The sequence below is a fragment of the Plasmodium falciparum genome (assembly GCF_000002765.6).
Source record: "Plasmodium falciparum 3D7 genome assembly, chromosome: 4".
Classification (NCBI taxonomy): domain Eukaryota; phylum Apicomplexa; class Aconoidasida; order Haemosporida; family Plasmodiidae; genus Plasmodium; species Plasmodium falciparum.
Genome location: NC_004318.2, coordinates 1,027,501 through 1,051,122, shown reverse-complemented (window position 1 = coordinate 1,051,122; position 23,622 = coordinate 1,027,501). Strand labels below are relative to the sequence as shown.

Here is a 23,622-nt window from a genome sequence, read left to right as displayed (position 1 = left end):
TTTTTATAATTTTAAAAGTATAACAAAAAAAAAAAAAAAAAAATGAATAAAAAAAGAAACAAAAAAAAAATAATATTTATTATTATTATTGCTTCTGATTATGTTGATCATGTTGATCATGTTGATGTATTTACTTTTTGGTTTGTATTTAATTCTGCATAGTTTCAAAGAAATTTTTTATTATTATCATTTTTATAGATGAAAAATATCTTAACCAGAATTCATTTTCGTTAATATATTTCGGAACAATATTATATCTGATTTTTTTTAAATTCGGTATATCTTTTAATAACGCTGTTGCCCATAGAACATACTTATCTTCAAAATGAAATGATTGAATATCCTTCCCTTCTGTAATATTAAAAAAGCTTTCTTCATCTAATGTTATATCTTTGATTTCTTCAATTACTTTTTTTACTATCTTTATATTTATATCAACATTTAAATCGTCACTCCCCCATTTTATAATTTCGTTCCATGGATATTTTAATTGAAAATCTGACAAGTAGTAAAATATAGAAACATAACATATATTAATATTATACATATATATATATATATTGTATCACATTATAATATATTTTATTTTACATTTCTCTTATAATATCTCCTTTTATATATATATAAAAAAAAAACAAAATATACAAATTTTTACCTTTTTCTTCGTATTGAATTTCACATAATTCATACTTTTTTTTATTATGTTTATTTCCCATTATAATCAAATGGTAACCTTATACAATTTTTCAAATAAATTTTTTTTTTTTTTTTTTCCTCCCCCCTTTTAATTATATATGGAATAATTTTTACGGGAGAAAAAAAAAAAAATAAAAAAAAAAATAAATAATAAAAAAATAAAAAATACAAAATAAAAAATACAAAATAAATAAATAATAAAAAATAAATAAAAAAAAAAAAAAAAAAAAATATGCATACATATATAAACCAAAAAAAAATATATATATGATATATAATATATATAATTATTATTATATATGTATACAGTTTTATATATATGATTTTTTGTATATGTAATATATTCAAATTTGAACTTTTTTTTTTTTTTATTTTATATATAATCATTTATATTATATATATATATATATATTTTATTAAATGGTATGAAAGGCAAGAATGAAAGAATATATTAACCAAAGAACAATGAAACAATAAAACAATAAAAAAATAAAAAAAAGAAAAAAAAGAAAAAGAATCAATTTTTTTAAAAATGATAGAATTCTTGTTAATGGTCAATAAACAAGGCCAAACTAGGTTAAGCCAATATTACAATCATTTAAGTATTGAAGAAAAAACTATATTAGAAGGAGAACTTATAAGAAAATGTTTATCAAGAGTGGATTATCAGTGTTCTTTTTTACAATATAGGGAATATAAAATTATTTACAGAAGGTAATAAGGAATATACATACATAAATACATACATATATATTTTATTTATTTATATATCCATTTATACAATTAACATATGCGCTTTTCCCTATATATATATATATATATATATATATATATATATATATATATACATATATATATTTCTTATTATTTTTTAATTTTTATATTTTTTTTTTCGAAGGTATGCAAGCTTATATCTCATCGTTGGGGTATCAGACCAAGACGTTAACGAATTTGCTATTCTCGAAATGATTCATAACATAATAGAAATCCTGGATAAATATTACGAAAATGTTTGTGAATTAGATATCATGTTCAATATTGACAAAACACATTTTATTATAGACGAAATTATTTGTAATGGAGAAATCTGTGATATGAACAAAACTAATGTCTTGAGACCAATTCTGTTAATGGATAAAGTTTCTCTAAAAATGTAAATTCAAAATAAAGAAAGAGAGAAATAAAAAAAAAAAAAAAAAAAAAAAAAAAAAAAAAGGAACAAAAAAAATAAGCTTATAACAAAAAATGTGGCTAGCCAAAAATAGCTAGTCAAACATTTCGTATGAACAAATATATATATTTATTAAATTTAAAAAAAAAAAAAAAAAAAAAAATGTCAACAATATGACTAGCCAAAACTAAATATTCAAATATATTATATGAAGGAATTATATACCAATCGTATGATAAAAAAAAAAATAAAAAGAATACATAAGGAAAATAACTACCTATATATTCTTCTATATAACTTGCTATATATATATATATATATATATATATATATATATCAGAGTTATTTTTGATGTATATTTAAAAATTAAAAAAATAAATAGTATAATATTATAGTGTTTTTTTTTTTTTTTTTTTTTTTTTATATTATTTTATTTTTTTTTTTGTTAAAATAAGAGAAAGTAAAACAAAATTGTTTTGAATTATGTATAAAATAAAATCCCCCCATGGATAATATGAGGCATTACAAATATATGAAGGGGAAAATTTTTTAAAAATATTTATGTAGACAATGATAAAAAAGAAGAAATTATGGAAATTCTTAAGAATTAACATATAAATATATGAAACACAAAAAAAAATTAAAAATAAAATAGATGAACAAATAAAAAAATAAATAGGTGAACAAATGAACATATAAACCATACATACATACATATATTTATATATATATACATTTATGTGTGTGTGTGTGGTTCCTTGCATACGCTTCCAATATTTATAACATATAATATTCAACAAAATTGCACAAAATACCATTTTGACAATATATACAAGAACACACATGTAATTGTAACATGTGTGCTCTATTTTTTGCTGTGCTGGCATCTCCATATTTATATATTGGAAAGAAATGTTTATGTACTTTATTTAACTTATCTTTAAACTGACAAATATATATATTATTATTTACTTTTATTGAATTAATTTCACAAGTATTGAATATATACTTTTCTTTTTTATGTGTACATTTATATTCATTATTTTTTTTAATATTATTATTATTATGATGATGATGATTTAATTTACAATTATTATTTACATAACTTTTTGTAATATTTTTTCTTTTATTATTTATTTTAACTTCTTTTTTATTATTATTATTATTTATATTATTCATTTTTTTTAAAAAACATTTATCTTTTGATATATTTCTTTCATTCGGAAATTTTGTTAACAATTCATTTTTATCACATATTTTACTTGTTAAATATATATTCTCTCTTGGTGTATTATCTATTGTCCTACGTCTTGTTCTTATTATCGATATTTCATTATTCTCATTTTTTGTTCTTTCAGAAATATCTGAATATGATTTTCTACGACATATATTATTTTTTTCGATTACTAATACCTTATCATTAATATTACTTTTTTCTTCATTTTCTATTCCTATAGTGTTATTAACATGGCTGTTCCTTTTTTTTTCACTAATATTATTAACCCCATGGTTATTTTGTTCATATTTATTATCTCCTTTTTTTATATAGTTCTTTCTCATCTTATAAAATAATTATATTATATTATTTTTTTTTTTTTGTTGTTTACATGAAAAAAAAACACATATATATATATATATACATATACATATACTTTGATTTTATTATATTATATTATATTATATTATATATTTTGATAAAATATAAGGGCATATATATTTCAAGGTATATATATATATATATATATATATATATATATGCATATAAAAAAAAATAATAATATTTCAATGTACTAAGCATAGTTAAAAAATTCATACATATAAAAATATATTTACATAATATACTATTTTTAAAAGTTATTTTATTTATTTATTTATTTTTATTTATTTATTTTTTTTTTTTCCTTACACACATATTTCATTTTATAAGGAGTCAGATAAAGGAATACAAACAAATATGTATATATATATATATATATATATATATAATACATATGTTTACTTTATATGATTAAATAATATGATACAACAAAATATACAGATGATGTGTTTTTTGTTTTATACTCATAATTTTATGTATGATGCTATACAAATTATAGCACAAAATAAAATTTTAATTAACACATATATAAAAATGGAGGAGCAATATTTGCTTATCACATTTTATTAAGCACAAATAAATAAATATATATATATATTATATGTATAATTTATATATATATATATTTTTTTATTATTTTTTATTTTTTTTTTTTAATTAAAAGGTACTAATGAAAAATATTATATAAATTAAAAAAAAAAAAAAATAATAATGAAATAAAAAAAAAGGCAACACATTTAACCTTATAAAAAATATTAAAATGTTTCAATTAAAAAGTACCAAAAAATAGAAAAAAATAAATAAAAAAAAAAAAAACGAAAAAACACAATGGTCACATGAAAAACTGAAGACTTCATAATGTGTGTATATAACATGTTATTTTTATTATTATTATTATTATATATATATATATATATATATATTTATATTTATATTTATGTAATCTAAAAAAAAAAAAAAAGTTATCTTTTCTTTTTCTCAAATATATAAATACACTTTTTAAGAACATCATTGTTACAACTATCTCTGAATATTTTACTATTCTTTTCATCATATGTATAATTATAATTATTTAAAAAAACGTCCAATATTTCCGTTTCAGTCTTCTCATTTATGGTTCCTATATTAAAACTATTTGGTTTATCCCACGATATTATAATGCCCTTATCATTTAACCTGTCTAAATTTTTTAAGAATATTTCTTCTTTTTTCTATAACAAAAATATGTATACATATTTATATATATATATATATATATATATTATTTATAACAAATATAGTTTTTTCTTTTTTTTTTATTTTGTAACACATAATATACATTACAATCCATTAAACTATGAAATTCTTTCTAACCTTAGGTATATATTCACCTACGTTCAAACACAAAACATAATCAAAATTAAAAAATCCTCTTAAGCTTTTCCCTACATTTCTTATAATTTTATTCTTTTCCTCATTTTGATCACTTTTCATTCTATCAACCTTATTCATCAAGTTTGATACCAAATAATCATCTGTTGCATCATGTACATATAAATTCTCTAAAAAGTAACAAGAATTAAATTAAAATAAAAATAAACATAAAATGGGTATATATATATATATATATATATATATATATATATATATAATAAATACACACACATAAATATATGCATATATATATATTAGCTAGCTACAAAAATATGAAATAAAAAAAAAAAAAAAAAAAAAAAAATAATACAAACAAATAAATATATACATATATATATTAGCTAGCTACAAAAATAGGAAATAAAAAAAAAAAAAAAAAAAAATACACACACATAAATATATACATATATATATATATATATATTAGCTAGCTACAAAAATAGGAAATAAAAAAAAAATATATATTTTATAATGTACCATTATTCAATGAATTAATAAGTTTATAATTTCCATCAAATCCTACTGATTTTATTTTATGAAAATTTAATTCGTTGACATAATGCCCGTATCCACACCCTACATCAACAACTGATTTAACTTCTACAAGAAATAAAAAAGGTCATAGATAAAATAAATTATATATATATATATATATATATATATATATTTATATTTATTTATTTATTCATTGTTTACTTTTTTCCTTAAAATATTTTATTATTAAATTGGATAGTATATAATCAAAAGTATAATTTATATTTGTCAACCAATATCCATTTTCATGTATCCCCCATTTGATCGTAAAACCTAAAAATCGTAGAGTGTCACTCAACAATTTATGCTCATATTTTTTTACATAATACATTATATGACAAAAAGGAAAATATAATAAATCAATATATTCTTAGCATTAAAAAGTTTATTTGTGAAAATATTCACTTCAAAAAAAAAAAAAAAAAAAAAAAAAATTTAAATTGTGGGACAAAAAATAAAAATTAATGAATAAATGAATGAATAAATAGAATAAACATATATTATACAAGTATATATTTTTTATAAGTAAAAAATTCTCAAGAAGCCAAAAAAAAAAAAAAAAAAAAAGAAGGAGAAAAGAAAATGAAATGAAAATTCTCCCTTGCTCCTTCAAGAAATGTTTACTACCAAAATTTTATTCAAAATAAAAATAATAAATATTCACAAAATCAAAATATAGAATTGAAAAAAAAAAAAAATATATATATTTATATATATCCATATACATATAATTATAACAAATTATTTCCCTTTATATATATATATATATATAAGGACAAACAATATATATAAAAAAATAATGATCACTTTCTATATTAATTTAAATCTAAATATGGATGTTTCGATTCCAAAACTTCAAATTTCTCCTCTGACAAGTTGTAAACCAAATCTTAAGCAAATAAAAAAAAAATAACAAATTAAATATATATATATATATATATATATATATATATATATATATTTATATTTATATTTATATATATTATGTGTACATATATTTATAATTTTACATATTCATAATAACAATTTTTTTTTTTTTTTTTTTTTTCTATTTTTTTGTCATATATTTTTTGTATTTATTTTATTTATTACAAATCAATATGTAAAGGTTAAAGAAGTGTACGAACAAATGGGTGAAGTGCCTAACAAAAAAAGAAAAAAAGAAATAACAATAAAATAAAATAAAATAAGAATAATAGTATTGTAATAAATTATACAATGAAAAATTTGATATATATATTTTATGCATATGTTCTAATTTACAATGAAAAGCTTTTCATTAAGAAATATTGAACAGGTATTGACAATATCCATAAATTATAACTGTAAAAAAAAAAAAAAAAAAAAAAAAATATATACATATATATATATATATATATATATGTTATATATACAATATATATCTCAAAATAAATAAAGATGAATATAATTAATTTATAAATAAATATATTTATATATATTCCTTTTTTTTTTTTTTTTAACTAACAAAAATGTGTCAAAAAGGACATAGAACTTTTCATCCACTTGTGTTTTTTCCTTGAGCAATTTTTTGCTGTTATCATAATTTAACACTGAAGAGATTAAAAGAGGAACATACATACGTACATATATATATATATATATATATATATATATATATATATATTTATTTATTTATTTATTTATTTATTTAAGAATCTTCTTTTCATTAATTTTTACCTGCAACTATTATACGATAAACAACAAAGGGTAGAGCCACAACTATACGGGAAAATAAACATAAATAAATAAATAAATATATATATATATATTTATATTTATATATATAATCGTTTGTTATGTAGATTTAATATTTTCGTGTTTGCTCACTTGAGTGTAAAGTTGAATATAAATCCAATTCCTGATTATTTTGTATCTCAAATAATATGTAAATAAATTTTAATATGGAATATGTAAAAGCTACCCTTATTGTTTCTTCTTTTTTCTTTTGCATGTCATTATTAAATATATAATATATTATTACAAGAATGAAACAATCAAAAATGGCTTCGTATATTTGGCTTAGTACCTTGAGAATACTAAACCCAGATCCATTGAATGCATAAGATATTAAATGTATAAAATATAATATATTAGAAAGCAGGAAGAATAAATAAGAACAATGTATAGCTTCCTTCAATACATTATTTGTGTTATTTAAGTTTTTTCTTTTTCTATAATATACCAAGGACAAGACAAATAGTAATACTATCAGCAGCATGTGAATTTCAAAAAGGCCTAAAATGTGTACAAATAGGTATAAATGAATAAATATATAAATATATAAATAAATAAATAAATATATATAAATATAAATATAAATATATATATATATATATATATATATATATATATATATATATATATATGCAATGTATAAATTAAAAATCGTATAAACATTTCAATATAATATTTGTATTTATTTACATGTTATACCTTGCTCTTCACATGAGAAATGATTTTTCAAAAAGTTCATATTATTTTTAAATTCAATTTTGAATGCGTTTTTAATTTTATTCCCACAATTTAATAAAATAAAATTTAATTTTTTATCTGTGAGCGATTTCTCGATATCTTTTTGGTATACAAAATATGTTTTGTTCATAAGCTCAGGAGGAATATCATTTAAGGGGTGTACAAATAATGCAATTTTTTCTAAATCTTCACATGTTTTTCCATTTTTGTTTTTTCCATAATTATATATTTCATCATCACTTTTATCTAATATTAAAAATTTTGTATTAGGGACATACAAATTAGATAAAATAACAACACCATTATTTGCATTTTTGGAAAAACAAAAATTTGAATATTTGCTATAATTCATATCATTATATAAACCATATATAACTTTTGAAGATACCATAAAATTATTACAACTCTTATTTTTAACAAATATTTTTTTATCATATATTTCTTTTAATATTCCTCCAAATTTATATAATAATGATAATATATAATACTTATTATATTTTTCAGATATCATATAATTATTATCATGTACATTGGTAATAGACAAATTTAATTCTCCCTCTTTTATTAATAAACATTTTTCATCTATTTTTGTTAAGTAATAAAATGCAATAAAATATATTGCCAATTTTATTTTACTCCACTTTCTTCTTATCATAATAAAGGAAAAATATAAAAATATATAAAAAAATGACAAAAATTATAAAAATTTTAAAATATATATATATATATATATATATATATATATATATTTGTTAAGGTGAATATTAGACCATGTATATATTTATCCTCCTACGTAGTAATTATGCCATATATGCTTTATAAAAAATTCTTAGACTTAATGTTTTCCATCTTTTCATAATATACACATATATATATATATATATATATATATATATATCAGATCAATTAAAAAAAAAAAAAAAAACATGTTTTTCGTATAATATAAGAACGTTCAGGTATGTGCCATTATGTACAACACACTTCTCAATTATATATACGATATATTATATATTTATATATATATTTATTTATTTTTTTTTTTTTCAAAATAATGAAAAAATTATATATTGTTTTAAAAGGGATAAGAAAGAAAAACGTACTGGATTAAGTACAAAAATAAATGAGAGAAAGAAAAGTAAAAAAAAAAAAAAAAAAAAAAAAAAAAAAAAAAAAAGTTTTGTTTTTAATTTAAAAAAAATAAAAAAATTATATAATATATATATATATATATATTTCATATTATATATATTATGAGAATATTTATAAAAAAACAAAAAATAACAAGTTCATTTTAAAAGATACATCATATATATATGTAAAAAGGTGTATCATATAGTAAATTAATGGTACATATAATTTATATATTTAAAAAAAAAAAAAAAAAAAAAAAAAAAAAAAAAAGAATTATTGTACAAAAGAACAATAAATAAGAATAACATAATTAGCATACATACATACATATATATATATATATATATTTTTTTTTTTTTTTTTTTTTTTTTTTTATTTATTATGAATTTTTCACATATATACAAATTATATACATATAATTATGTATATTAATCTTATAATTACATTATAATAACTCCGTTATGTTCATTGGCATTTCATCAATTTGTGTTGAATAATACTGTTCGATGTCCCTAAGAATTTTTATATCATCATTTTTAACAAAATTAATAGCTACTCCTTTTCTTCCAAACCTTCCACTCCTACCAATTCTATGAATATAACTTTCTCTTGAATTAGGCAAATCATAATTAACAACAAGTGACACTTCTTGTACATCTAAACCTCTTCCCCATATATCTGTAGATATTAATACACGAAATTTACATTGCCTAAATTTCAACATGATATCATCTCTTTCACTTTGACTCATTCCTGCATGCATTTTACACACAGTAAAATTCGATTCTAACATCTTTTTGGTTAACCAATCCACTTTCATCTGTGTATTACAAAAAACTACTGCTTGTGTTATTGTTAAACTTTCATATAAATCTGCTAAGGTCTCATATTTCCATTGCTCTTTTTCTATAGATACGAAAAATTGCTTAATTCCTTCTAATGTTAATTCATCTCTTTTAACTAATATTTTTACTGGCTTGTGCATAAATTTATTTGTTATTTCTAATACTTCTTGTGGTAAAGTTGCAGACGATAAAATTATTTGAGTATTAGGTGATAAAAAACGATATATATCATATACCTGTTCTTTAAATCCTTTGTTAAGCATTTCATCTGCTTCATCTATTACTAACTGTTTTATATATTTACATTTTAAATGTCTTAAATTTAACATATGATAAATACGACCAGGTGTTCCACTTATAACATGTACTCCATTATTTAATGCTTTTATATCATCACTCATTTTCTTACCACCAATGCAACAATATATTGTCACATGGATATAATCAGCCAATGCTAAACAAACCTTCTGAGTCTGCTCAGCTAATTCTCTTGTTGGAGATAATATTATTACTTGAGTCTCATTCAAATTCCTATTTACACAATTCAAAGCACCAACCGCAAACACACAAGTTTTACCTGTACCACTCTGACTTTGTAATATTACATCCCTTCCATTTAATATAGGCTTTATACCCCTCTGTTGAATAGCAGATGGCTTTTCAAAACCGTATGCATATATTCCTCTCAGTAAACCCTCATCTATTCCAATATTTTCAAAACTTGTGCATATTTCATATTTTTCTGAAGTCTTATAGTGATCATCCTTTTCCATCGTATTATTATATAAACACACAAGGGGGCATGTATATGTACTTTTACAAAAATGTATTAAAAAAAATCACCTATTTTTAACTGTACTGAAATGATATATATAAACATATATATATATATTTTTTTTTTTTTTTTTATCCTGAACTGTTCATGTATTTTGTAAAATATTGGGTCCAAATTATGTATTGTTCAGGTAAATGTTATAAATCTTGTTATATATATATATATATATATATATATATATATATATATTTCTTATTGTTGTTAAATTTTCGAATTTTTCTATATATTATAAAAAAAACATTACTTCTTTATATATTTATTTATTTATATATTAATTCTTACAACAAATGATACATTCTACCAGTCCTTTTAACAAAACTATTCTCTAACAAAATAATATAATCAGTATTATATATATTATATATATTATATATACATATATTTGTTATTATAATAAAATAAACTAAAACGGATATAATATTATTCAATATATATATATATATATATATATATAATGATAATCTATATTTTCAGTATATATTTTAATTTTAATAGGTACCTCATAAATAATTTTTATATTAATCCTTAAATTCTTGGAAACATTAAAAAAAAAAAAAAAAATTGAGAATTAGTATAAAAAATTGAAAAATATATATTATTGATTTATATTAGAAGAACCTATAAATTATTTAATTATTTTCTTCAAGGTTAAAATAAATAATATATATATATATATATATATATAATATATAACATATAATATAAATCTTATAGATGGAAGGATGCAATAGATTTAATTTTTTGACATTTGTATTTTAAATATTTCTTTTTTTTTTTTCTTTTTTTTTTTTATGTGGATTTTATAAAAAATGGCACAATATATTGAAATGTATATTTTACATATAATATTATACATATTATATTATATATATATATATAATATATTTTTACCTATATAAAAAATAAATAATATATATAAAAAATATATACATATAATATAATATAAATATATAAATTTTTATATATTCCTAAATAAAACATGTTCGTCCACCATTAAAATAATATATATATATATATATATATATATATATATAAAATTTATATCATTCTACGAAAGAGATATTATTCTTTATGCTAGAAATATTAATTTTTTTCCATCCTTTTTTTTTTTTTTTTTTTTTAAATTTATTTATTAAAATTGAAAAAATTATGTTTTTTAATAATATTCTTTATTTTTTTTTACTGTGATATTATCCTATATATATAAAATATATATATATATTATATATATATATATATATATATATATATATATAATACATAATATTTATTTTTTTTTTTTTTAAGTATGGGGCTAACGGCAGACTATTCCAAATTAAGTGACATGATTTATGAGGTACAAGATTCACCATCTTTGTACAGTAAAGAAAAATATTTTACGCAAAAACAAAATGATAAATTTTATGATATAAAAAGATTTATGTGTTTAGGAAGTACGATTAGAGATAATGATAATTTATATGACATCGATAAAATATTAACAGAAGGACATAAGAAATGTCATAAGACATTGAAAGATACATTTAATGTAATTGGTTATAAGTATTGTACTACTAATAATAGTGATAATATAAAATTTGCTAAACTGTTTTATGATAATTATTCCAACTTGTTTTATTGTATGCACTTACATAATGATGCTAAAAAATGCAATTCATTATTTAAGCATTTTTATGAAACCATTAATTATGATACGATAAATAAAAAGTGAATGTTATTATTTTTTTAAAGAATATATAAAATTCAAGCCTACAATTATTATTATTTTTTTAAAAAATATATAAAATTCAAGCCTACAATTATTATTATTTTTTTAAAGAATATATAAAATTCAAGCCTACATTTATTATTATTTTTTTAAAAAATATATAAAATTCAAGCCTACAATTATTATTATTTTTTTTTATGTCTATTCTTTTGTCTGATTAGAATATAATTCGGTCTTATAAGGATATATATATATATATATATATCACAAAGGATGACAACATAATTTTTTTTCTCTCTTTTTTTTTTTTTTTTTTTTTCGTATATATTAAATATTAACAATATATATATATATTATTGGAACTTATTTTTTTATTTAAAAAAAAAAAAACAAGGATTTGTAAACATTAATATATTTTTTTTTTTTTCATATTAAATGAATGAGTTTATATAAAAAATGAAATAGAAAAAATATATATATATATATGTTATATTATATCAATTTTATTAATATACACATTTATTAATAATATTTTTCAAATTAGCCTGTCTTTCAACTAGCCAAATTAATTAGTTAGCTAATTTACTAATTAAAAAAAAAAAAAAAAAAATAATAATAAATAAAAAAAAAATTATAATAAATAATAAATAATAAATAAACATAATATATATATATATATATATATATATATATATTCATATATATGTATGTATTTTTGTACATGTTTAGAAGAGAAAGCTGGCCTCTTACTCCTCCACGTTAATCTTAAACTCGTACTCCTGGTCACACCCAACATAACAATCATTGATGACATAAATTACTACGTCATAGGTATTTGGTTTGTCAGGCAATTCGAAATTAATTTTTATATTATTGACACTTTTCAATAAAGATAATTTTTTGATAGATAAAAGTAAGTTCATTTTTTTAATTCCGATAACGATCCACCACATTTCTTCTTTTTCAAATGGTAAATAAAGTGAGTGTGCAAAAATCACAGCATCATCTGTTAAATCTCTTTCTATGGTTAAATTAAGTTGAGCTATTTCATTAACTTTATAAGATTTATCAAGATCGATTTCATATTGTACTTCAATAATTGGAAAAATATTACAAACATTTGCGATTTCACTTCTTTGTTTTTCATTCAGATGTTTTAATAAAATATCTCTTGGTTCATCTTCAGCATTTATTAAATCATACACATCCAATATTTCTAAATCGTTTGCTTTTTTAATTAAGTGTTCATCAAAATGTGGTAATTGATATAAATTGGATTGATCAGTACTCTTCATACTCTGTGTTAACATTTGTGAGACCTCCATAACAAATAAACAAAAATTTAAAATATTATTACTACTTATAACATCAATTAAGGAATTTATTAATTTATATGCTTTTAATAATACAGTTTTTGTTTCTTGTATATAATTCAGAGGTAAACTATATCTATGAATATGTGCTTGTAAAAGTATAAAAGCTTTTAAATGAGATGTAAAATACATAGGTACACTCATAAATTGTAATAAATTAATATATTGATCTTTTTTATAATCTTCTGATTTCGTATCTTTATTTAAATTATCTTCAATATTTGCATTTTTTAATGTATTTTCATTATTAATAGAAAGTTTTAAAAACTCATATGTTACTTGTACATTATTACATGCTTGAGCAATTTTTAAACATAGAAATATATCATAATTATGTATTTTCAATATGTCATTAAAAATATTCGAAAGACATATAATTTCAAAAATTCTTGATTTCTTTAATGTTTTTAAAGATAATACATATTGATTAAAAAAATGAATAATATGATAATCTAAATTATAAAATGATGATATAATACCCAAATTACATGGTTTAATATCCATAGTTTGTTCTTCTATATTTATACAATTAGCAAATGATAATATTTCCATATTATTTTCTATAAGTTCCGATAAATAATCTGATATATGTTCATTGGATATACCTTTTAAACCATAATAATTTGGATTTTTTTTTATACGTCTATAAAAAAAGGACCATGTTAACCAATCGATAGCATCTTGATAATTTTCTATAGTACTCATAACAATTTCATTATTTAGGAAATTTGGTAAGTTATCTTCAATATTAGATTCTACAGTTAATGGTTCATATATAAAATTTTTATAATATTCTTTTTTAGTTATATATGTATATATATATACAAAAGCTTTGGTATCTTCATTTTGTCGTCCAGCATAGCTTATCATTTCTAATATATTTTGTATACTATAATCTTCTTCTTTATTGTTATGGAAATGTGTTATAATAGTATCTAATATAATAACATTATTTGCATAAACATTTAAACTGTAAATATAATCATAAGAAACGATTAATATTTGTATGGTTTTTTTATCAAATAATATTTCCACAATTTTCTTTTCAATTTCTGTCATATTATTATGTAAATAGCAAATACCTTTTTTCATAAATTGTCTTAACATTTTATCATTAATATAATCAAATACATGTTCTTCATTCTTATTATTTCTATTATTAGAACGTTTCCGCCCATTTTTATAAATATTATTACTATTACTATTATTATTATTATTATTATTACTACTTGCAACATTCATGTTATTTTCTGCTACTTCCTTATTCTTAATAATATCCATATTGGATATATTCAAATTAATCATATTATGAATACTTTTAGCTAGTTCCTCCACATTGGTACCATTATTATATAAATCATTACTCCTAAATGTTCCAGATTTTTGTAAATTATTTGATGTTGTATCATCATGTGAATTGTTATTTATTAAATCATTGCTTTCGTTATGACGACCGATTTTATCATCTTTGTTGTAGGTGAACAAATTGGATATCCACCCTCCTCCTTTTTTCTTTTCTTTTTCTTCATTCTTAGGATCATATGGATTAGTAGAAGATTTGGATGTGTCATATTTATCATCTTCATAATTTTCAAAAAGCGAAAAATATTTAAAATTGTCATTATAAGCTGAAAGGATTAAATCTAATGCCAATGTTTTACACAATTTTTGATCTGTTACAAAAATAATAACATTTTGCATTTTTTTTTTTTTTGGTATATTCTTTAATTTTCTTATATTTTGATAAACTTGTCTTTGCATGGATATATATCTATTTTGTTTATTCATAATATTAACTGCATGCAAGTATATTTCAATAGGTATATCTCTAACCGTTGATAAAAAGTTATAATAATCATTTTTTTTACATCCGATCCATTCAGCGAAATCTTTTGAATTATATAAGGAACAACTAGATAGGCACAATATTCTATTTAATCCTATATAATCATAAATATTGTCAATAGTAAAATTTTGTAATGCATTTATAGTTTGTACAAAATCATCCTTCTTACTATTACTATTATTATTATTATTGTTATGTATTATATTTTTCTTATTATTATCATCTTCTACATTATCCATTTTGATCATATCTATATTTAATATCGACATGATTAAATTATCATTATTATTATTATCATTATTGTGTTGGTTTTTTTTTTCTGATTTATTTATATTTAATTGTGTCGATATATATCTTATTCTACTTATTAATATCTCCATGATTCCCCCTTGTACCGTATCCAATAATTCCATATGATCAAATATATAAAAAGACACCGTTTGGAGGATTTTTTTCCTCCTCCATTTTTTTGATATGTTATCATAATTGGATGGGTTGGATAAAATAATATGATGAGTTTGTAATAGCTTCATATCTATTTGTATATCTCCTGTTAGTATACACATTTTCAAATCAAATGTTTTTTTCATGGCTTGCCAATTTTTAAATGTTTTTATAATTACATCATCTAATGGTGCTATATACACAATTTTTATTAGATCTATTAAATTATTATTATATAAAAGATCAGCTAGCTTTTTATCATTAATAATTTTATATACATCTTTTTCTTTTTTAATATACGTGTTGATGAAATTATAAAAACAATGTAAGAATTTCAAGATTTTTATCATACCTAATTCGGCTGGAATTAAATAATGTTTTGAATTTGAGCTAGCTATTAGTACATTTCCGTTATTTTCAAAAATAGATGAAAATATTTGTGTATGTATAGAATTAAAATAATGTAAATTTCTTATATTATTAAAAAAGGTATGTGCCTTGTCATATTTAATTGAATGTATTGGCAAAGGTTGTAGATCCAACAATTGTGTAGAATAAAAATTTTGCGAGGGAAGAATTAAATCTTTTAGATATAAATTTATGGTAGCTTCACATTCTAGCCATTTATCTGAAATGACTTTGACAATATAGAAAGGATTATCATTTATTGGTAAGAAAAATGTCAACACATGATCATCTAAAACATCTGATGGGTTATACATATTGCTATTATTGCCGTTGTTGTTATATCTTTGTGTTTGGTTTAGGATATCATTTTTATAATTTTTTTTGAGTGTAAATAAATCATAATGTAATATACTTTCATTTGATATATCAAAAACAAATACCCAGAATAACATAAAATATCCATGATATTTCGGGTTATATATAAAATCTGGTGCTATATTTAAATCAACTTTTAATATTTTATGATTAATAGGTTGTATATATGCATTTAATTCTAACTTTGGAAAATGATGTACTAATTTATATATATTTTTTGCAATTTTTTTATTTTTAAAAATTGTTATATATTCATTTAAATTCATTGTTAAATAATTTTTGAATGTAATATTTTTTTTTTCAATTATTCGTATAAGTTCAGTACTTAATAAACCAAATTGTCTTAATGGTGTCATAGTACTCCACATCCTTCTTTCAATCATTTTACAAAACTTTAAAGTTAATTTTATTAAATTATAAGAATTTTTCTTTAAGGATATTTCAAAAAATGATCTAAAAATACGTAATGCATTCTGATGTATATATACCATATCTGCATTTATAATATAACCATTCAATATTATATTCGATAAATATAATTGTAATAATATATTTATTTTTGTATAAGGAATATTTATAGATTCCTTAACAGGTATTGGTAATTTTTCCATTATAATTGACAATTCTGTTTTTTCTTCATCTCTTATAAATATATTTTTAAATTCATTACTCATAGTAAATATTTTTAATAAATCTATTTCATTCGTATATTTATTTAATTTTTTATTATATATATCTATAGATTTATAATCAACATAATAATAACTACTAATTTTACCTATATATGTACTACTAACTGTATTTAATTTTTTATTATATTTTATTAAATCATATTTTTCTAATATAAGAAAACATGAATATAATATATTGTACATCCTTCTTTTTATTTTTTCCATAAATTTATTATACTTATAATTTGTTTTTAAAATGGACATATAATCCATAACATTATTACTATTATTATTATTACCACCATTTATATTGTTATTATTATTATTATTACCACCATTTATATTGTTATTATTATTATTATTACCACCATTTATATTGTTATTATTATTATTATTATGTTTCTTTGTTTTATTATTCATATCTATAATATCTTTAAATTCTTCAATACCTTTAATTTTATCATTCGAATTTATTATCACACCATATAAACTAGGACATTTTAACATACGTATATACATATATGTATGCTCCAACCAATTCATCGCATCATCCATATTCTGAATATTTTTTAAAACAATCTCGGCATTTATAATATTAACAATATTATGAAGCAATGTAGATTCTATAAATAATTGTTCGTTGTTTAAAGATAAATATAATTGTAAATTCTTATGATCTGTTATTATAATAGCTTTACCACTCTTATCATATTGTGGTCTACCTGAACGTCCAACCATTTGTAAAACATCCATACTCGATAATTCATCAAAATCTCCTATATTAATGTTATAAACACTCGTACCTTTAATTATTACTGTATGCGCAGGTAAATTAATACCCCAAGCTAAAGTACTTGTACAAACTAAAACTTGTATATGTCTATCAGAAAATAAATCTTCAACCAATTTTCGGTCTAATCTTTTTAATCCTGCATGATGAATTCCAAATCCAAATGGTAAAATCTCTTTTAATTCTTCATTTATTACATGTTCTTTTTCCGATAATAATATTTCACTAGATATTTTCTTATCTATTAAAAATTTACTTAAGTTATCGCTTTTCATAAATCTATCAATCAACAATTTTGATGTTCTATATGTTTCTTTTCTACTATGAACAAAAATTAATATTTGATTCTTTCCAGCTTCTTCAAGTACTTTCTCATATGTTAACTCATTCATAAGAGCATACTTCTTAATTCCTTTCTTTTCTTTTATACCTATATAATGTTGTTCAATTTGTACTGGTCTAAAGGAATGATCAAAATAAAATATACCCCTCTCGATATGAGCTCTTAAAAATATACCTACATCTTCATAATTTGGTAACGTAGCAGACAAACCAACCAATCGAATCTTTTTCCTTCTTATCGATATATGGTTTTCTCCATACTTATTCTGTCGAACAGAATTAACACCACCACCATTATAATTGTCATCATCATCATTATTATTATCGTCATTTTTTTTATCATCATTATTATTATCGTCATTTTTTTTATCATCATTATTATTATCGTCATTTTTTTTATCATCATTATTATTATACCTATTAGCATCTTTATTTTTGCCTCGGATACCTCCAGATGAACCATCCGCAACGTCACCCATATCATATACCATCGTGTTATCCATATATCTATTTATACGTGCTATGATACTCTCCAAAACATTTCCTCGCATCTCATTCAACAAATGTATTTCATCAAATATAATCAATTTTATTTTGTGCAATAATATCTTTTCATTCCATTTTCTACTAATAACATCAAATTTTTCAGGCGTCATAACAATAATTTGACTATCGTCCAATTCTTTAGTACTTAAATTTACGTCACCTGTTAATTCACTCACCTTAATATTCATACATTTGAGCCGTAGATTAAATGATTGCACCTGCTCATTTACCAAAGCCTTCATAGGTGATATGTATACAATCTTAAAATCCTTTCTATTTATGTTCCCACTTGTTAATCGATATGAATTAATAACATTCAAAATACATAATAAAGCAATATTGGTTTTTCCTGAACCCGTAGGAGCACATATTAACATATTTTCTTCATATTTATTAAATGCCACATCATATACTTTTGATTGTATTGGATTTAATTTAGTAATATTAACACAAGAAAATACTTCATGTGTCCACTCAGGTAATTCATTTATATGTATCAATTTTATTTCTTCTGGAGATGTATAATAATTCATTTTATTATTTTTCGTTCTTTTCATACCATCCATTTTATTATCTTTCATACTACTAATAATTATTTCATCATATTCTTTTCTTTCTATTCTTTTACTTTCTGGTGGTAATATTACTTCTTTATTAAAAAATATATCTTTATTCTTTTCTTTTGTTTCTAGTTTTTCTAAATCGATAAATTTATATTTCATATTATTATAAAAACTTTTCTGTGTAGGTTCATTATCTTCTTTCCCCGATCCTCCATCATTATCTTCTTCTTTTACACCCTTTATATTTTTTACATCTTTTGCATTTATATTTATCTTTTTATTTGCGTCTTCTCCTTGCGAATCGCTATTATACAACTTTGTAGATTCGTAATAATTATCATCATCACTAACATTTTCCTCGTCATAATATTTAGGACCCTCCTCCTTTTCTTCATCATCATCATCATTATTATCATCATCATTATTATCATCATTATTATCATCATTATTATCATCATTATCATCATCATCATGTATATATGTATAATCTGACATGTTTCCTTTTTTATTATAATCATTTATTTTTTTCTTTCCAAACAAATTATCAGCTTCTTTCCTTATTATTTTACTAAATTCACTTTGTTTATTCTTTCTAACATTTTTAAAGTTACATAATTCATCTAAAATATCTTGCCCCTCTTCTGTCTTTTTCATCTCCTTTTTTATTTCTTCTTTTTCTTCTTCCGTTTGTGCCTGACCGAGTAAGGTGCAATAATATATTTTCCATCTATTTTTTATTAACACTCTTGCAATATGAAAATTTTCATATTTTAATATATGCATTAATTTATTCTCACTTTCTTGTATATCATATATATTTAAAACATTTAAAACTTCTTTTTCCTTATCTAAACATAGAGAAGGATCTGGAAATATTTTATTTAATTCTCTTTGTAACCAATGTGAATCGATAACGTTAATATTAAGTTCATCATTATCTTGAACATTTTTATTTTCTTCATCATAATACAAGTTCTTATTTGTATTTTTTAAACTTAAATAATTTTCGAATTTCTTATTTTTTTTATCATAACTTTTGAGATGGTTTATTTGGTTACCTTTCTTTTTCTTTTTTCTTCTCACACTATTATTATTATTATTATTATTATTATTGTTATCATCTCCGTCTTCATTCTCTCCATATTCATCATCTCCTTCTTCATCATCTCCATCTTCATCATCTCCATCTTCATCATCTGCTTCTTCAGCATCTGCTTCTTCATCATCTTCTTCTTCATCATCTCCATCATCATCTTCAGAAATATCCTCCTCCTCATTATCATCACTCAATTCTTGTAATTCCATAGTCTCGTGATCATTTATGTATCCCCTGGTAATATTCCTTCCTATATTAAAATAATCATCATCTTCTTCAAAAATAACGGCAACACCCTCGTCATTTTCTACATATTCCCCTTCTTCTTGTTTATTAAAATCATATATTTCTTTCGATAAATTATTTATTTCAATAAATATATCATCATTTATATAAATTTCTAGTTCACTTTCCACCTGTTTCTTTTTCTCTTCATTATTTAATTCTTCATTTTTTAATATGTATAAGATTTCGTTACAAGCACTATTAATTATATCTCCTGTGTTATCACCTAATAAAAATCTTATCTTACTCATAAGTTTCGTATATATCTCTTCTGTATACTTTGTTGTAGGCTTATATAAAAAAATATCTTCAATGTTTACATTTAATACACTCTTTTCTTTATGACGAATTTTCTTATTAGATCGTCTATTATATTTATCATCATCAAAAATATCTTTTCTTTTATTTCTATTTATAGCCATTTCTTTATTATCTTGTACTAACATAATATTCTTCTTATTCTTATTACTATATTCAACCTTATCACCCATCTTATATTTTAATCTTCCTACTAAACTCTCGCTTTCACCGGTGGGTTCTTTGGTGTTCGATATTGGACCTTCCCTTTGTAAAACAAGGTTGGAGTTCATCCGATATTCAAATCGCTTAAATTTCTCATATTCCTCAGCCATCTTTCAAAAGTTTTATAACATATGACGTTTTATAAATATATATATATTATATATATATATATATATGTATGTATGTATTTATATATGTTCATATATATTGCCATATATATTTCTCTTCTATAAATATTTTTTTTATATAAATATTTTTTTATATAAATATTTTTTTATATAAATATTTTTTTATATAAATATTTCTTATTTTTATAATCCTTCATTTGTTACAACAGTAGTGCGAAAAAAAAGGAAAAGATAAATAAAAAAAAAAAAAAAAAAAAAAAAAAAAATATATATATTTCTTCGTCTTGAGATAAAATAAAATTTCCTTTATATATGATTATTTCAAAATATAATATAATCTTCTAAGAATATTATAACATTATAATATTTTTATACATATAAAAATATATATTATATTATATATATATTATATGTTGATAGGAACGATTATATATTTTATAATACTTTTATAAAAAAAGTATTTATTTTATATGAATGTAAAAAATATAATCATAATTACTCCTATAATCATATTCTTTCTATTCAAAAAATAAAAAGAAAGAATAAGTCAAATATATTATATATATATATAATATATAATATATATTTATAAATTGCGTTTCCTCAACAAAAAAATAAATATATATATGAAAATATTATTATATATATATAAATATATATATATATATTTTTTTTTTAATATATATAACAATTTATATCATACCGCATATTATATAAATGAAGTAAAAAAAAAAAAAAAAAAAAAAAAAAAAAAAAAAAAAAAAATATTACATATATATTATATACATTCAAGTAGTATAATTAATATATATATGTTTCCTTTGAAAGTCATAATTTTCTTTATAATCAAAATTGATAAAAATATTTCTTCATAAATATTCCTTTTTTTTTTTAAATAAGTTATTAAAATATTATTATATATATATATATATATATATATATATATTTATTTATTTATTTATTTATTTATTTTTAATTTGTACTATTCATGATTCCATACTATAAGAAAAGAACATAATCATTTTATAAACAAATGAAGTTGACAACTTCATCTCCTTTATTATATACACCAAAAAGTATATATAAAATAAATAAATAAATAAATAAATAAATAAATATATAAATATATAAAAATAAAGGTCACATAATATATATTTATGTATGTATCGAATGTGCTGGTAAAAGACCCCCATAGAAGAAAATAAAAATGAGATAATCAAAAAGTTCGAACATATTATATAAATTTCCATTATCTATATAACACCTTTTTTTAATCCTTTTGTAAAAATTTTCAACTTTTAAAGGATTATACATAATGAAATTAATTATAATGAATTAAAGCCCTTTATTTATTTTTAAAAGGATATAAAAATAAAAAAATAATAATCTGTCGTCCATAAGAAATATTATATATATATATATATATATATATATGTATATGTGCTTATATGCACATATTCGTACACATAATAATAAAAAATATATTTCATAAATAAATAAGTTTCAGTTTTAATTTTTCTTGTAATTAACACATTTTTATATATTTATAGGAAAAAAAAAAAAAAAAAAAAAAAAAAAAAAATTAACACATCATATAAATATAACATATAAATATATAACATATATATATATATATATATATATATATATATTTATTTATTTATTATGATGATATAGCAAAATATATTCGTGTATTTATTGCAACCCATACGTTATGTAAAAAAAAAAAAATAATAATAAAAGAAATAATAAAAGAATAAAATTAGATAAGTATATAACTATTTAATATTTCCACCCATGTAAAATAAAT

General features: G+C 19.7%; 8 protein-coding genes across 8 annotated transcripts; 2 read left to right on the top strand and 6 right to left on the bottom strand.

Moving 5' to 3' along the window:
* Positions 1-148: 148 nt before the first annotated feature.
* PF3D7_0423200 (BSD-domain protein, putative) lies at positions 149-716 on the bottom strand (the record flags this gene model as incomplete). The annotated part of the gene is made up of 2 exons (XM_001351499.1): positions 149-498; positions 656-716. 2 exons carry the CDS (start codon positions 714-716, stop codon positions 149-151), a joined length of 411 nt encoding a protein of 136 aa, XP_001351535.1.
* A 512-nt stretch (positions 717-1,228) lies between these two features.
* Positions 1,229-1,853, top strand: PF3D7_0423100 (AP-4 complex subunit sigma, putative; the record flags this gene model as incomplete). Its single annotated transcript, XM_001351498.1, has 2 exons — positions 1,229-1,410; positions 1,595-1,853. 2 exons carry the CDS (start codon positions 1,229-1,231, stop codon positions 1,851-1,853), a joined length of 441 nt encoding a protein of 146 aa, XP_001351534.1.
* Positions 1,854-2,644: 791 nt separating this feature from the next.
* PF3D7_0423000 (conserved Plasmodium protein, unknown function) lies at positions 2,645-3,427 on the bottom strand (the record flags this gene model as incomplete). Its single annotated transcript, XM_001351497.1, has 1 exon — positions 2,645-3,427. One exon carries the CDS (start codon positions 3,425-3,427, stop codon positions 2,645-2,647), a length of 783 nt encoding a protein of 260 aa, XP_001351533.1.
* Positions 3,428-4,426: 999 nt separating this feature from the next.
* On the bottom strand, positions 4,427-5,742 carry PF3D7_0422900 (methyltransferase, putative; the record flags this gene model as incomplete). The annotated part of the gene is made up of 4 exons (XM_001351496.1): positions 4,427-4,675; positions 4,818-5,005; positions 5,355-5,477; positions 5,574-5,742. 4 exons carry the CDS (start codon positions 5,740-5,742, stop codon positions 4,427-4,429), a joined length of 729 nt encoding a protein of 242 aa, XP_001351532.1.
* A 484-nt stretch (positions 5,743-6,226) lies between these two features.
* Positions 6,227-8,559, bottom strand: PF3D7_0422800 (serpentine receptor, putative; the record flags this gene model as incomplete). Its single annotated transcript, XM_002808623.1, has 7 exons — positions 6,227-6,300; positions 6,504-6,553; positions 6,675-6,734; positions 6,898-6,982; positions 7,110-7,151; positions 7,260-7,667; positions 7,866-8,559. 7 exons carry the CDS (start codon positions 8,557-8,559, stop codon positions 6,227-6,229), a joined length of 1,413 nt encoding a protein of 470 aa, XP_002808669.1.
* A 921-nt stretch (positions 8,560-9,480) lies between these two features.
* PF3D7_0422700 (eukaryotic initiation factor 4A-III, putative) lies at positions 9,481-10,653 on the bottom strand (the record flags this gene model as incomplete). Its single annotated transcript, XM_001351494.1, has 1 exon — positions 9,481-10,653. One exon carries the CDS (start codon positions 10,651-10,653, stop codon positions 9,481-9,483), a length of 1,173 nt encoding a protein of 390 aa, XP_001351530.1.
* Positions 10,654-12,003: 1,350 nt separating this feature from the next.
* On the top strand, positions 12,004-12,426 carry PF3D7_0422600 (conserved Plasmodium protein, unknown function; the record flags this gene model as incomplete). The annotated part of the gene is made up of 1 exon (XM_001351493.1): positions 12,004-12,426. The coding sequence occupies one exon, from the start codon at positions 12,004-12,006 to the stop codon at positions 12,424-12,426; it is 423 nt and encodes a 140-aa protein (XP_001351529.1).
* Positions 12,427-13,169: 743 nt separating this feature from the next.
* PF3D7_0422500 (pre-mRNA-splicing helicase BRR2, putative) lies at positions 13,170-21,794 on the bottom strand (the record flags this gene model as incomplete). The annotated part of the gene is made up of 1 exon (XM_001351492.1): positions 13,170-21,794. The coding sequence occupies one exon, from the start codon at positions 21,792-21,794 to the stop codon at positions 13,170-13,172; it is 8,625 nt and encodes a 2,874-aa protein (XP_001351528.1).
* Between the last annotated feature and the right edge of the window lie 1,828 nt (positions 21,795-23,622).